The sequence below is a fragment of the Mus caroli genome, unplaced genomic scaffold (genome assembly GCF_978045245.1).
Source record: "Mus caroli unplaced genomic scaffold, Mus_caroli_1 scaffold_5, whole genome shotgun sequence".
Lineage (NCBI taxonomy): Eukaryota > Metazoa > Chordata > Mammalia > Rodentia > Muridae > Mus > Mus caroli.
Genome location: NW_028227260.1, coordinates 72455735 through 72467771, shown reverse-complemented (window position 1 = coordinate 72467771; position 12037 = coordinate 72455735). Strand labels below are relative to the sequence as shown.

Sequence of the window (12037 nt, the reverse complement as noted above, 5' to 3'; positions counted from 1 at the left end):
AAAAGTTACCAATACCCATCTAATGCCCAGTTTCTGGAGACTGTCTAGATAGAAAGTGCTAGTGTGTTCTGGAGGCTTCTTCATAAGTGAGCAAGTGAATTTTGACACAGAAGACCTTTGGTATACCATTTAATAGTATATAAACGAGAGAAGGTATCTTCATGTTGTGAATTAATCTAGGTCACCCATCAAGATCTAGAAGTCTGTGTGATAAAGGGTAAGGTGGGTGTCTATTTGATACTCAATGTAATCATATAACATTTACCCTCTTACTTGTCAGTGGCCCAGATAAGTACTTCCAGAAGAGCTCTAGTCGAATTGGAGGTACTTACTGGAAAGTTCGATATGAAGCCTTTCAAGATGAGACATTCCAGGAAAGGGTACATCAGGAAGAAGAAACACATCTTGGAATACTGGGTGAGGAATCCTTAACTTAAATTTCACGAATTAGAGAGAAAGAAGTGAGAAGAATTTTACTTGAGTCTGGTGGTGAGTCAAGAGAAGTCTGTGTAAATGGATGTCCCAAGTTCAGTCCCAAGAAATTAGTGTTTGTAAAATGCGACCCAGAGCTGGGCATGGTGGCACACGCCTTTAATCCCAGCACTTGGGAGGCAGAGGCAGGAGGATTTCTGAGTTCAAGGCCAGCCTGGTCTACAGAGCGAGTTCCAGGACAGCCAGAACTACACAGAGAAACCCTGTCTCGAAAAACCAAAAAAAAAAAAAAGCGACCCAGGTCTGAGTGTGTTTAAAAATCAATAAGTTAAGCATAGTCAAATAGTATTTTGCTATAAGACTTTTGAGAACCTTATGTTTATTTTTGTTTATGGTGGAAGTTCAAGCTGAAATGAAGATTATATATCAGTTCTCAAACTTGCACTATTAAAATATTTTGGTAATGCCTCCTATTACCATTATCATACAGATTACAGTTTGTGAGTTGCCTCTGAAGAGGTATTGTTGATGATCTATTAGAAGTCAGTAAGATCAGCCAGAATCTTGACAGTCTAGAGCCAGAAATATATCACCAAAACATATAGACATGTTCACTATTATTAGAGATATAGAACTAAGCTTGTATGGTATTGAAAACTATATTTAGAAGGTCTAAAGCAGAGCATTAATACAATAGAAGACTAGGTGTAGTTTAATCACTTCACAAAACCAAGAAATGTTATAGATCAGGTGGGAGAAAGCTTTGGAAATAATATAATATTCCAGGGATATTTCTGTGCAACTGATTCTGTATAGGAAACATTGTTAGAAATATGAGGAAAAATATCATTCCTAGAAAAGAGAAGTGTTCATTTTTGTTGGCTGGTGTTCTGTGTTCAGTAATGTATACCAAGTTGTTCAATAATGAAGACCATTTGGAAATTGAGCTAGGAAGCCAATCTAGAAGGTTTAACCTGGGAGTAGAGTCAGTATAAGCAGTCAGGCTGATGTGTTGGTAGCTTCGAAAGTGACTCAAGTCACACTGAAGCTCCGAAGTTCTGCTTAGACTACTAATCTAGTTCACATCCAATATTCTCTTCAATTATAACTTTGTTAAGATTTTGGTGAGCTTTGATCTTAGATGAAACCTGCTAGAAAATGTAACTATGGGAGAACAGGAAACAAATTTAAGAGTAATTGAAATAGATCTGACTGGGGTATAAAAGAAAGTCATGATCTTAGGTTTTGGCTCTGTAATTGTTACTTGTACTTTTGTAGGTCAATCCTTCTTCTCTGAAGTTATTTCATCTGTATAATGGAGGCAATAACTCCTCCTGTGTATACCTTAGAGTAATATTTGAGGATTACAAGAGACAGTAAATTTAATAGTGCCTTTATTATTATAAATAACATGATTCTTAGAATAGATTATTTTAAAGATAAGTATTCTCTATTTTGTGTATATTCAGTTATATTTTTTCTCCTATTCTTTTGTTTTTATTCGTCATCTGTTTTCATTCTCATAGTCTCACTTTCCAATTTTCTAGGACCAGTGATAAGGGCTGAAGTGGGTGACACCATCCAGGTGGTCTTCTATAACCGTGCCTCCCAGCCATTCAGCATACAACCCCATGGTGTCTTTTATGAGAAAAACTCTGAGGGCACCGTGTACAATGATGGTGAGCTGGAAGGGTTTCCAACAATGTAGGCTATAGGTAACTCTAGAAGGAAATAAGTGAATAATGGGGAGAAAGAGCAAAGTTGTGGTCATTTGAATGAATAAATAATGGAAATAGTAAAATATCGTTAAGATTTTGGTGAGTTCAGATCTTAGATGGAATCTACTAGGAAATGTAACTACTGGAGTACAGAAAACAAAATTAAGAGTAATTAAAATGGATCTGACTGGGGTATAAAAGAAAGTAATGACTTAAGTTCTGGCTATGTAATTGTTACTTGAATTTTTATAGGTCAGTCCTTCTTCTCTGAAGTTATTTCATCTGTAGCCCACCTCATTAGTAATAGAAAACAAGATTTTTAAAGTATTTTAGAAATGACTGCTAAAAATATAGTCTTATAAAGAGTATTTTTAGAAGCCACAGGTATATGTGACATGGGCAAAATCCAGAGTTCTATTCTAAGCCCTCAAATTAAGATATATGTGAATATATTCTTAATATAAAATATACACATCATGAACTTCTGAAAAACATGAATATATACAATTATAAAATAATCATTCATAGGAAAATTATGTGTTTTTATATGCCTTTTAAATATTTTCTGTAATTATATATTATTATTATTATATCATGTATTATTAATATATTTAAAGAATGAGATGATAAGATTTGAACAATTTTTCATTCTACTGTTTTCAACATTACATTCTGTCTATGATCATAATATAACATTTTAATGGCCTCTGTAACACTCTTTCACATGGATTTTCCATAGCTTATGTAATATAGTATCTATTGCTAAGGCATATAACATTTTAAAAGAAGATTTTTAGATAGCCATAACATTTGTATAATGCTTCATTTGGGGGGAGGGGTTACATCACATGACAGAATCCTAGAAGTGAGATCACTGTGTAACTGATTTCTTACTTTCTCGGATGATATTATAATAAGGTCATTCTAAGATAAGCATATAAGAAGAAATGAATGTCAAAATTTCAAACAAATATAAAAATACTTTTCATAAGCCATTCACACCTTGCTTTTTATGAAATCAATATTATGAAGAAGGGGACAAACTTATACAGATAACAATCAAAGGCAACCTGCCAATTTCTATTTATCCTTGATATAAAAATAGCTTCAACAAGCACTGAAAACTCAGTTATGAGAGTACACAATTGATACCAATATTTTAAAGGCCAAGTCAGGAAGTGTACAAGTTTGAAGCCATCCTGTGCTATAAACCAAGACTCTGTCAAAAAAAAAGCATAATATGTTGGGTATGGTGGCTTGTGTCCATGATCGCAGCAGTTGGAAAACAGAAGATTGCCAGGATAAGTGAAGCCACTCTGGGATCATACTCATTTCTAGGGTAGCCTGTGCCACCTAGTAAAATTCTGTAACAAAAAAAATATTTAAAATTGAAACCAAACAGAATAACTTAAGAGGTTTGTTCATAGATTAGTCCTTGCATGATTTCTTTGTTTTGATAATATGTACTAGCAACACACAAAATAATTTTTAAGATTTGTTTTTTTTTTCTTTTTTCTTAGTTCTTTGAGAGGTCCACACAATGTATTTTGGTCATATGTACTTCTTCCACCCACTATTCCCAGATCTACCCCCACTTCTATACCAATGCAGTTTGGTATCTTAAAATAGCAACAACAATAACTAATCAACTCCAATTGTGCTGCACATACATTCTTGGATATGTGGCCTTTACTGGAAGGTCTTCAACACATCAGGGCCTGTATACTTTAAGAAAATGGGCTCTTCCTCCACAAGCAGTCAATAGCTCCTTAGCTAACTGTGGGTCTTTGTATTTAACTCCCCTCTCCAGGATGGAATTTTGTCTGGTTTGAGATTGCACAGGTCTTGTACTTGTCTCAGCTGCCAAGAAATCACACATGCAGCTACCCTGCTGTGATCATAAAACCCTGATTCTTTGTATCTGTCTTCTGCCTCTGCCTTTTATGATGTTTCTGCTCCCATTCTTCAATTAATCCTGTTCAGGGCTGGCTGAATATTATCTAGTCTCTTTTTCTATTCTGCTACTTTGTTGAATGCTTTTATCAGGTATAGGTGATTTCTGCTGGGATACTTAAATATTTTAAGCCAAATGTTTCTATAAATTCATCCATTTGCTAAACTTTTCCAACTTGGAGGAATGTAGATTTTTTTCTTAATTCTTGTTTATTTAAATGCATTTTATGATCAAATTATTAATAATATTGAGTACTTTGAGAATAAAATAATATATAAAAACTTGTTCAAGTTTTATATTCATATCCTTTCATACCCTAAAATATCATTAATGAATATTTAATACTAATAACTGAGGATCCTATATCTAATGTTGAATAGTAAATTGTTTCAAAACATACAAAATATTTTTGGGGAGTTAAGCATAGTAAAAGACCATAAAATACTAAAGAAATCATTAAGAAATATATTCAAAAGCACTTACTTGATACCACCTGACATAGTGAGATAGTATTTAAAATGCATTATATGTCTGTGTACATTGTCTAACAATCAGTTTACTTAAAAAAGATCATCAATGTTTCTAGGAGAAAAATTATGTTATCAGTAAGTATGTTTTAAAAATTTCAAACTAGCAAAAAGTCTTTGAAATTAAAGGTTAAGAAAATGCTAATTTCAAACACAGTAAGAAAAAATATCAATAATATTCCATGATGTTTGTAGAACATGATTTTAATATTTTCAACTGTTGATATTCAACAAATAGAATAGTTATTTTTAAGATATACTTCATTGTTATGTCTCTCTTTTCATTTCTGATTTTATTAATATGGATACTCTCTCTGTGACCTCAGGTTAGTCTGGCTAGAGGGTTATCTACATTGTTGATTTTCTCAAAGAACCAGCTCCTGGTTTTGTTGATTCTTTGTATAGTTCTTTTTGTTTCTATTTGGTTTGATTATTTACTGCAGTCTACTCCTCTTGGATGTATTTGCATCTTTTTGTTCTAGAGCTTTCAGGTGTGCTGTCAAGCTGCTAGTGTAAGCTCTCTTCAGGTTCTTTTTGAAGGCACTTAGAGCTATGAGTTTTCCTCCTATCACTGCTTTCATTGTGTCCCATAAGTTTTGATATTATGTGTTTTCATTTTGATTAATTTATAAAAAGCCTTCAATTTCTTTCTTTGTTTCTTCCTTGACCAAGTTATCACTGAGTAGAGCATTGTTCAGCTTCTATATGTACATGTGCTTTCCATTGTTTTTGGTGCTATTTAAGACTAGCCTTAGTTCATGGTGATCTGATAGGGTGTATGGAATTATTTCAGTTTTCTTGTATCTGTTGAGGCCTCTTTTGTGACCAATTATATGGTCAATTTTGTAGAAGGTACCATGAGGTGCTGAGAAGAAGGTATATCCTTTTGTTTTAGGATGAAATGTTCTGTGAATATCTGTTAGAGCCATTTGGTTCATAACTTCTGTTAGTTTCACTGTGTTTCTGTTTAGTTTGTGTTTCCTTGATTTCTGAGAATGGGGAGTTGAACTCTCCCACTATTATTGTGTGGGGTGTGTTGTGTGCTTTGAGCTTTAGTAAGTTTCTTTTATGAATGTGGGTGTTCTTGCATTTGGAGCATGGCTGTACAGAATTGAGAGTTCATCCTTGTAGGTTTTATCTTAGATGAGTACAAAGTGTCCCTCCTTATCTTTTTTTGATAACTTTATGTTGATAGTCAGTTTTATTTCGATTTTAGAATGGTTGCTTCCACTTGTTTCTTGGGACCATTTGCTTGGAAAATTGTTTTCCAGACTTTTACTCTAAAGTAGTGTCTGTCTTTGTCCCTGAGGTAGGTTTCTTGTATGCAGCAAAGTGTTGGGTCCCCCTTACATAACCAGTCTGTTAGTCTATGTCTTTTTATTGGGGAATTGATTCCATGAATATTAAGAGATGTTAAGGAAAAGTAATTGTTGCTTCCTGTTATTTTTGTTGTTAGAGGTAGAATTATGTGTATGTGGCTGTCTTCTTTTAGGTTTGTTGAAGGATTACTTTCTTGCTTTTTTTTAGGGCGTAATTTCCATCCTTGTGTTGGAGATTTCCCTTTATTATCCTTTGAAGGGCTGGATTTGTGGAAAGATATTGTGTAAATTTGGTTTTGTCATGAAATACCTTGGTTTCTCCATGTATGGTAATTGAGAGTTTTGAGAGATATTTTGCCTTGGCTGTCAGTTGTGTTCTCTTAGGGTCTGTATAACATCTGTCCAGGATCTTCTGGCTTTCATAGTCTCTGGTGAGAAATCTGGTGTAATTCTGGTAGGTCTATCTTTATATGCTACTTGACCCTTTTCCCTTACTGCTTTGAATATTCTTAATTTGTTTTGTGCATTTGGTTATTTTTATTATTATGTGACAGGAGGGATTTCTTTTCTGGTCCAATCTTATTTGGTCCAATATGTAGGCTTCTTGTATGTTCATGGGCATCTCTTTCTTTACGTTAGGGAAGTTTTCTTTTATAACTTTGTTGAAGATATTTACTGGCCCTTTAAGTTGGGAATCTTTGCTCTCTTCTATACCTATTATCCTTAGGTTTCATCTTCTGATTGTGTCCTGGAATTTCTGGATATATTGGTTTAGCAGATTTTTGCTTTTTGCATTTTCTTTGCCTATTGTGTCAATATTTTCTATGGTATCTACTGCATATGAGATTCTCACTTCTATCTCTTGTATTCTGTTGATGATGCTTGCATCTATGACTCCTGATTGCTTTCCTAGGTTTTCTAACTCCAGGGTTGTCTCCCTTTGTGATTTCTTTATTGTTTCTTTATCCATTTTTAGATCTTGGATGGTTTTGTTCATTTCCTTCACCTTTTTGATTGTGTTTTCCTGTAATTCTTTAAGGGATTTTTGTGTTTCCTCTTCAAGGGCTTCTAGCTGTTTACCTGTGCTCTCCTGTATTTTTTAAGGGAGTTATTTATGTCATTAAAGTCCTCTATCACCATCATGAGAAGTGATGTTAGATCTGAATCTTGGTTTTCTGTGTGATAGTGTATTCATGACTTGCTATGGTGGGAGAATTGGGTTCTGAAAATGCCAAGTAACTTTGGTTTCTGTTGCTTATGTTCTTATGCTTGCCTCCTACCATCTGATTATCTCTAGTGCTGCCTGCCCTTGCTATATCTGACTGGAGACTGTCATTCCTGTGATGCTGGTTGTGTCAGAACTCCTCAGAGTTCAGCTATCTCTGTGATCCTGTGATTCTGGGATCTTGTGATCCTGAGATCATGGGTGTGTCAGAGCTCCTGGAAGTCAAGCTCCCTCTGTGACCCTGAGATCCTGGTGTGACCAAGCTCCTGTGATCCTGTCAACCTGGGCTTGTTAGAATGCCTAGGAGTAGGTCTTCCTCTGGGTGTTGTGCGACTTATTGCAGAGTGTGTGCCCAAGGTCTGCTTAGGGCACCAATTCAAACAGGAAGGTACTTGTGCCACTGGTCGGGCAGAGTTCCTGGGTGCCCAGGTCACGCTGGTCCCAGTTACTCCCAGTGTTGGGCAGATGTTGTGTCTTCCTCACCTCTGATCCTATGATCCTGGGACCCTGTTGAAGGACACCTGGGTTCTTTCTAGCTTCTGGCTATTGTAAATAAGGCTGCTATGAACACAGTGGAGCATGTGTCCTTATTACATGTTGGAACATCTTCTGGGTATATGCCCTGTAGAGGTATTGCTTGTCCAACTTTCTGAGGAACCACGAGACTGATTTCCAGAGTGGTTGTACCAGCTTGCAATACCACCAGCAATGGAGGAGTGGTTTTATGTGGAAAGAACCCTTATTTTATAAGATTAACTTATTTTTAATTTTATGTGTATGAGTGTTTTGTCTGTAGATAATGTATGTGCACCATGTGCATGCCTGGTACACATAAAAGGCCTAATGGAATAATGGCAACTGAGGCTATGGCAGTTATGGGCTGTCATATGGATGCTAGCAAGCAAACTCAGTTTCTTTTCAAGAGCAGGAAGTACACCTAACCTCTGTGCCATCTTTCTGACCCTTCTAGGAATTTTGAAAATTACTTTCATGGCTTCATCCTTAGCACAATTATCATTTGTGTTTTTAATTTCTATGCATTTTTATACTTTCTGTCATTTCTTTGCTGGTTCATATCTAGCTCTATTTTGTTGTGGACAGGTAGACTACAGGATGTGATTTTAGTTTTCCAATATCTGATGAGTATTGCTTTGTGTACTAGTATGTGGTCTATTAGGGAGAACATTCCATAGACTTCTGAGAATAATGTGTATATTTTGGTGTTTGTATGGAATGGTCTGTAGATTTCTGTTAGGTTTGTTTGATTTTCTTCTTTTTTATGTATGTTAGTTCCAGCCTATCTCTGCTTAGTTTATTTCTGGGTGACTTATCTATTGCTGGTAGTCAGGTATTGAAGTCACCCACTGTCACTATGCTGTGGTGAATCCTTGGTTTTAGTTTTTAGAGTGATTTGTTTATTAATTTGTGCATCCATGTATTTGGTGCGTATATTTTTCTGATAGTAATCACTTGTTGGTAGAGTTTTTCTATAAGGAGCATGAAGTATCCATTTTACATCTCTCACTAGTTTTCTTAAATATTTCAATAGCTACATCTGCTTATTTTTCAGTTTCATTTGCTTGGAATGCATTTTAAAGTCCCTTTATCTTAAGAAGGTCATATTTCTTGAAGATATTTCTTGGTGAGTCATATTTCTTGAAGATAACAAACAGATGAACCCTCTGTCTTTTTATTTAAAGTGAGATCAAATGTCTTCAGTTAACATGATGTGTGTTAACTCTTATCATTTTGTTGATTTGGAGGTGTATTCTTAGATTTTTTTTTTGATTACCTGTCCTGGCATTGTTTTGTTTCTTATGACCTCTTGGTTATGTTTGTTCTTTTCTTCAAATTGAAATATTATTCTATCTCTGAAGAGCTGGCTTTCTAGTCATAAATTCCTTTAATATGTTTTAAGCATGAAACTCTTTGTTTCTTCTTTAATTTTAATAGTTTTTCTGGGTATAATAGTCTGTGTTGACAGTTGTGATGCCTCAGGATTTAGAAAACATCTTTCTAGGCCTTTTTGGCTTTAAGGTTTCTGTTAAATAATTATTGTTCTAACAGTTATGCATTTAAGTGTGACTTCACTTTTCTTTCTTGCATCTTTCAGTACTCTTTCTTAATCCTCCATGTTTAATGTTTTGATGTTAATATATCTATTTTTGTCTGCTAGCCACTCTTTAGAACCTTTTTATTTTTTAACCTAGATGGGCTTCTCTTTCTCTGGGTTGGGAAGTTTTCTTCTGTGATTTTACCAAATATATTCTTTATGCCTTCAATGTGATAGTCTTCTTCTGTGCCCATTTTTGGAATCTAGGTCTTTCCTTGATGTTCCAAAGCTCTTCTATGTTCCATTCATATATATTAAAAATTTTCATTGGCCTTTACTAAATAATCCAATACCTCTACTTTGTCAGCTATCACTAAATCTCTGGTTTTGGTATGGCACATTTTGTTGGTAAGGCTTTCCATTTACATTTCTAATTTGTTTTTTTGAGGTTTTCCTTTTCAGCATCATTTCAGATTGGGTTTTCTTAAAAAATTTAAACTATTTTCATGTCTTGGATTAAGTTCTTTATCTCAGGTACCTCTTTGCTTTTTTTTTTTTTTTTTTTTTTTTTTTTTTTGGTTTGAGTTGTTTACCATTGTGATAAGCTTTTGAATTCTTTGTCTGAAAGTGTCTCCATTTATTTTCAACAAGGGATATTGCTTTGGGAATTTGTGTTTTGGAGATAGCATGTTATTTTTTGTCTGTTTGTTGTTTTTGTATGTGATTTTATTTCTGCATTAGAACTTGAACTTGCATATCTGGGGTTACTTTGTTGATTAATTTTCTTTCTTTTGTTTTTGTTCAACTAATTTTTCTTCTTTCAGCAGTGTTTTTTGTTTTACTTTTTTTTTTGTTTTTTTTTTTTGTTTTTTTTTGTGTTTTGTTTTGTTTTGCTTTTGTTTTTGTTTTTGTATTTTTACAGTGTCTTCTGGAGAGAGCTAATTCCTATTAAGGTTTGAATCTTGATTTCATCTGTTTAACTGGTATTTGGGAATACACCCTCCATCTAGGTTTAGATAGTCTTGAGCAAGTTTCTTTTGGTAATGGATTGGTCTTGGGTTTAAAGGCTCATTGGGTAACTAGAGGGTCCTAATTAGGCAGTTGCCAGGGCTTTAGGACTCTAGATTATGTATGGTAACTGGAGGATCTCTGTTGGGGATTGAGCTGGTGAATGCCTGAGGAACACAGGCTGAAAGGAGGTAGTTGTTACTGGCAAATAGCTTTAGGACATGGTGAACTGAATGGAGAGATGCAGGAAGGGAGAGTAATGGCAGCCTACTTGGGTCCATAGGTACATGAGGTGACTACAGGGACCCTGCTAATAAGCGCAGTTTTATTATTTTTAATTATGCATGTGTGTGTTTCTGTGTGTGCACATGACTTCAGATGCCCTTGGAAGCTAGAGCTGTGCAATCCTCCTGGAGCTGGAGAGATTTGTGAGCTGCCTGAAGGTTGTGCTAGGAACTGAACTCAGGTTTTCTGCAAGAGCAATATATGATCTTAATCGCTGAGCCATCTGCCCAGCCCTATCATAGGAAATTCTTACTGATGTATTTTTAAATATGAGGTCATGGTGGTTTAATATTATTTGTAAATGAATCAGCAAATGAAAAACCAAACAAGCAAAAACCTGTATACATGTGAATAGATGTAAACATGCATGAATGGAGACTTTTACCCTCTTTTGGAGGCTAAAGGCAAAACCTAGGACTTCACAGATGCTAAAAATATGTTCTACCACTGAACTATAACCCTCAGTAGATTTAAATGCAATAAAGATGGCATAATTTTATAAAGAGACATTGAGTCTAAATGATAGGACCATAATTGTGCTTTTAAAACATTTCTTTGGTTTTCTTAATTGTAAAAACTGAGTTTTATAATGGTAGTTTCATATATGTATTCAATGTTTTGATTATATTTGCCTTCTATAACGCCTCTTCTCCCACCATTCCTCCTTTTCCAACTGGGTCCCTCTTCTGTGTCACATCCATTGTGTTATTCTTTAAAGTTTTCTATTTATGAAATTTAAGGAATTCCCCAGTATAGGGGAATGCTAGGGCCTGGAAGCAGGAGTGGGTGTGTTGGGGAACAGGGAGAAGAGGGAGGGGATAGGGGATTTTCAGAGGGGAAACTAGGAAAGGGGATAACATTTGAAATGTAAATTAAAAAAATCTAATAAAAAAGTAATTTAACAATTAGAAATGACGAGTGAATAAGAAAAGATAAGTTCATAACACATCGAATATTTTCCCTTTGTAGCAAGCTATACTACCAGTGTATATTTGTATGTTATTATAGGATTATTATGATTATTTCTTCAGGGTATAATTAGTTTGTCAGAGGATATGCACATTGAAATTTACATCACTTTCTTCCATATTGTTTTCTGCACATATTCATAGTAGTCTGCTTAATATTTAGTTCCATAACAGTATCTGAAAGGGTCTATTTCATTATCACCTCACCTGGACTAGGACAACTATTTATTAATTAATTTATTTATTAATTTATTTATTTTAATCAAAATGAGAGTCTTGAAAGCAACACCACTGTAACTCACTGTTGTTTTGATTTGTATTTCTTTGCCTGCTTTATTTTAACCTTACTTACAGTAATTACTATACATCTTACTTTATTTCTGTGTGTAAAGCTTTTTCTGTCTTTTGATGCATTTTGCCAGTATTATTTTCAAAAGAGTTATTTCTATTTATATCTAAACTCTTCATAGGTGAGTGAGTTAGGTACCATTTGAACCATTTTCACCACATTGATTAAAATTTATAAAACATTGCCAATTTGATAGATT

The 12037-nt window shown here is 34.6% G+C and overlaps 1 protein-coding gene across 5 annotated transcripts in view; it reads left to right on the top strand.

Annotated features, from left to right (window-relative positions):
• Window positions 1-12037, top strand: part of Heph (hephaestin) — a 109710-nt gene that overhangs the window by 32752 nt on the left and 64921 nt on the right. For all 5 annotated transcript variants that reach the window (XM_085838107.1, XM_085838106.1, XM_085838108.1 and 2 more), the window contains exons 9-10: window positions 281-417; window positions 1980-2111. In XM_085838107.1, the coding sequence (XP_085694233.1) occupies window positions 281-417; window positions 1980-2111 (269 nt within the window). The remainder of the gene's footprint in view (window positions 1-280; window positions 418-1979; window positions 2112-12037) is intronic.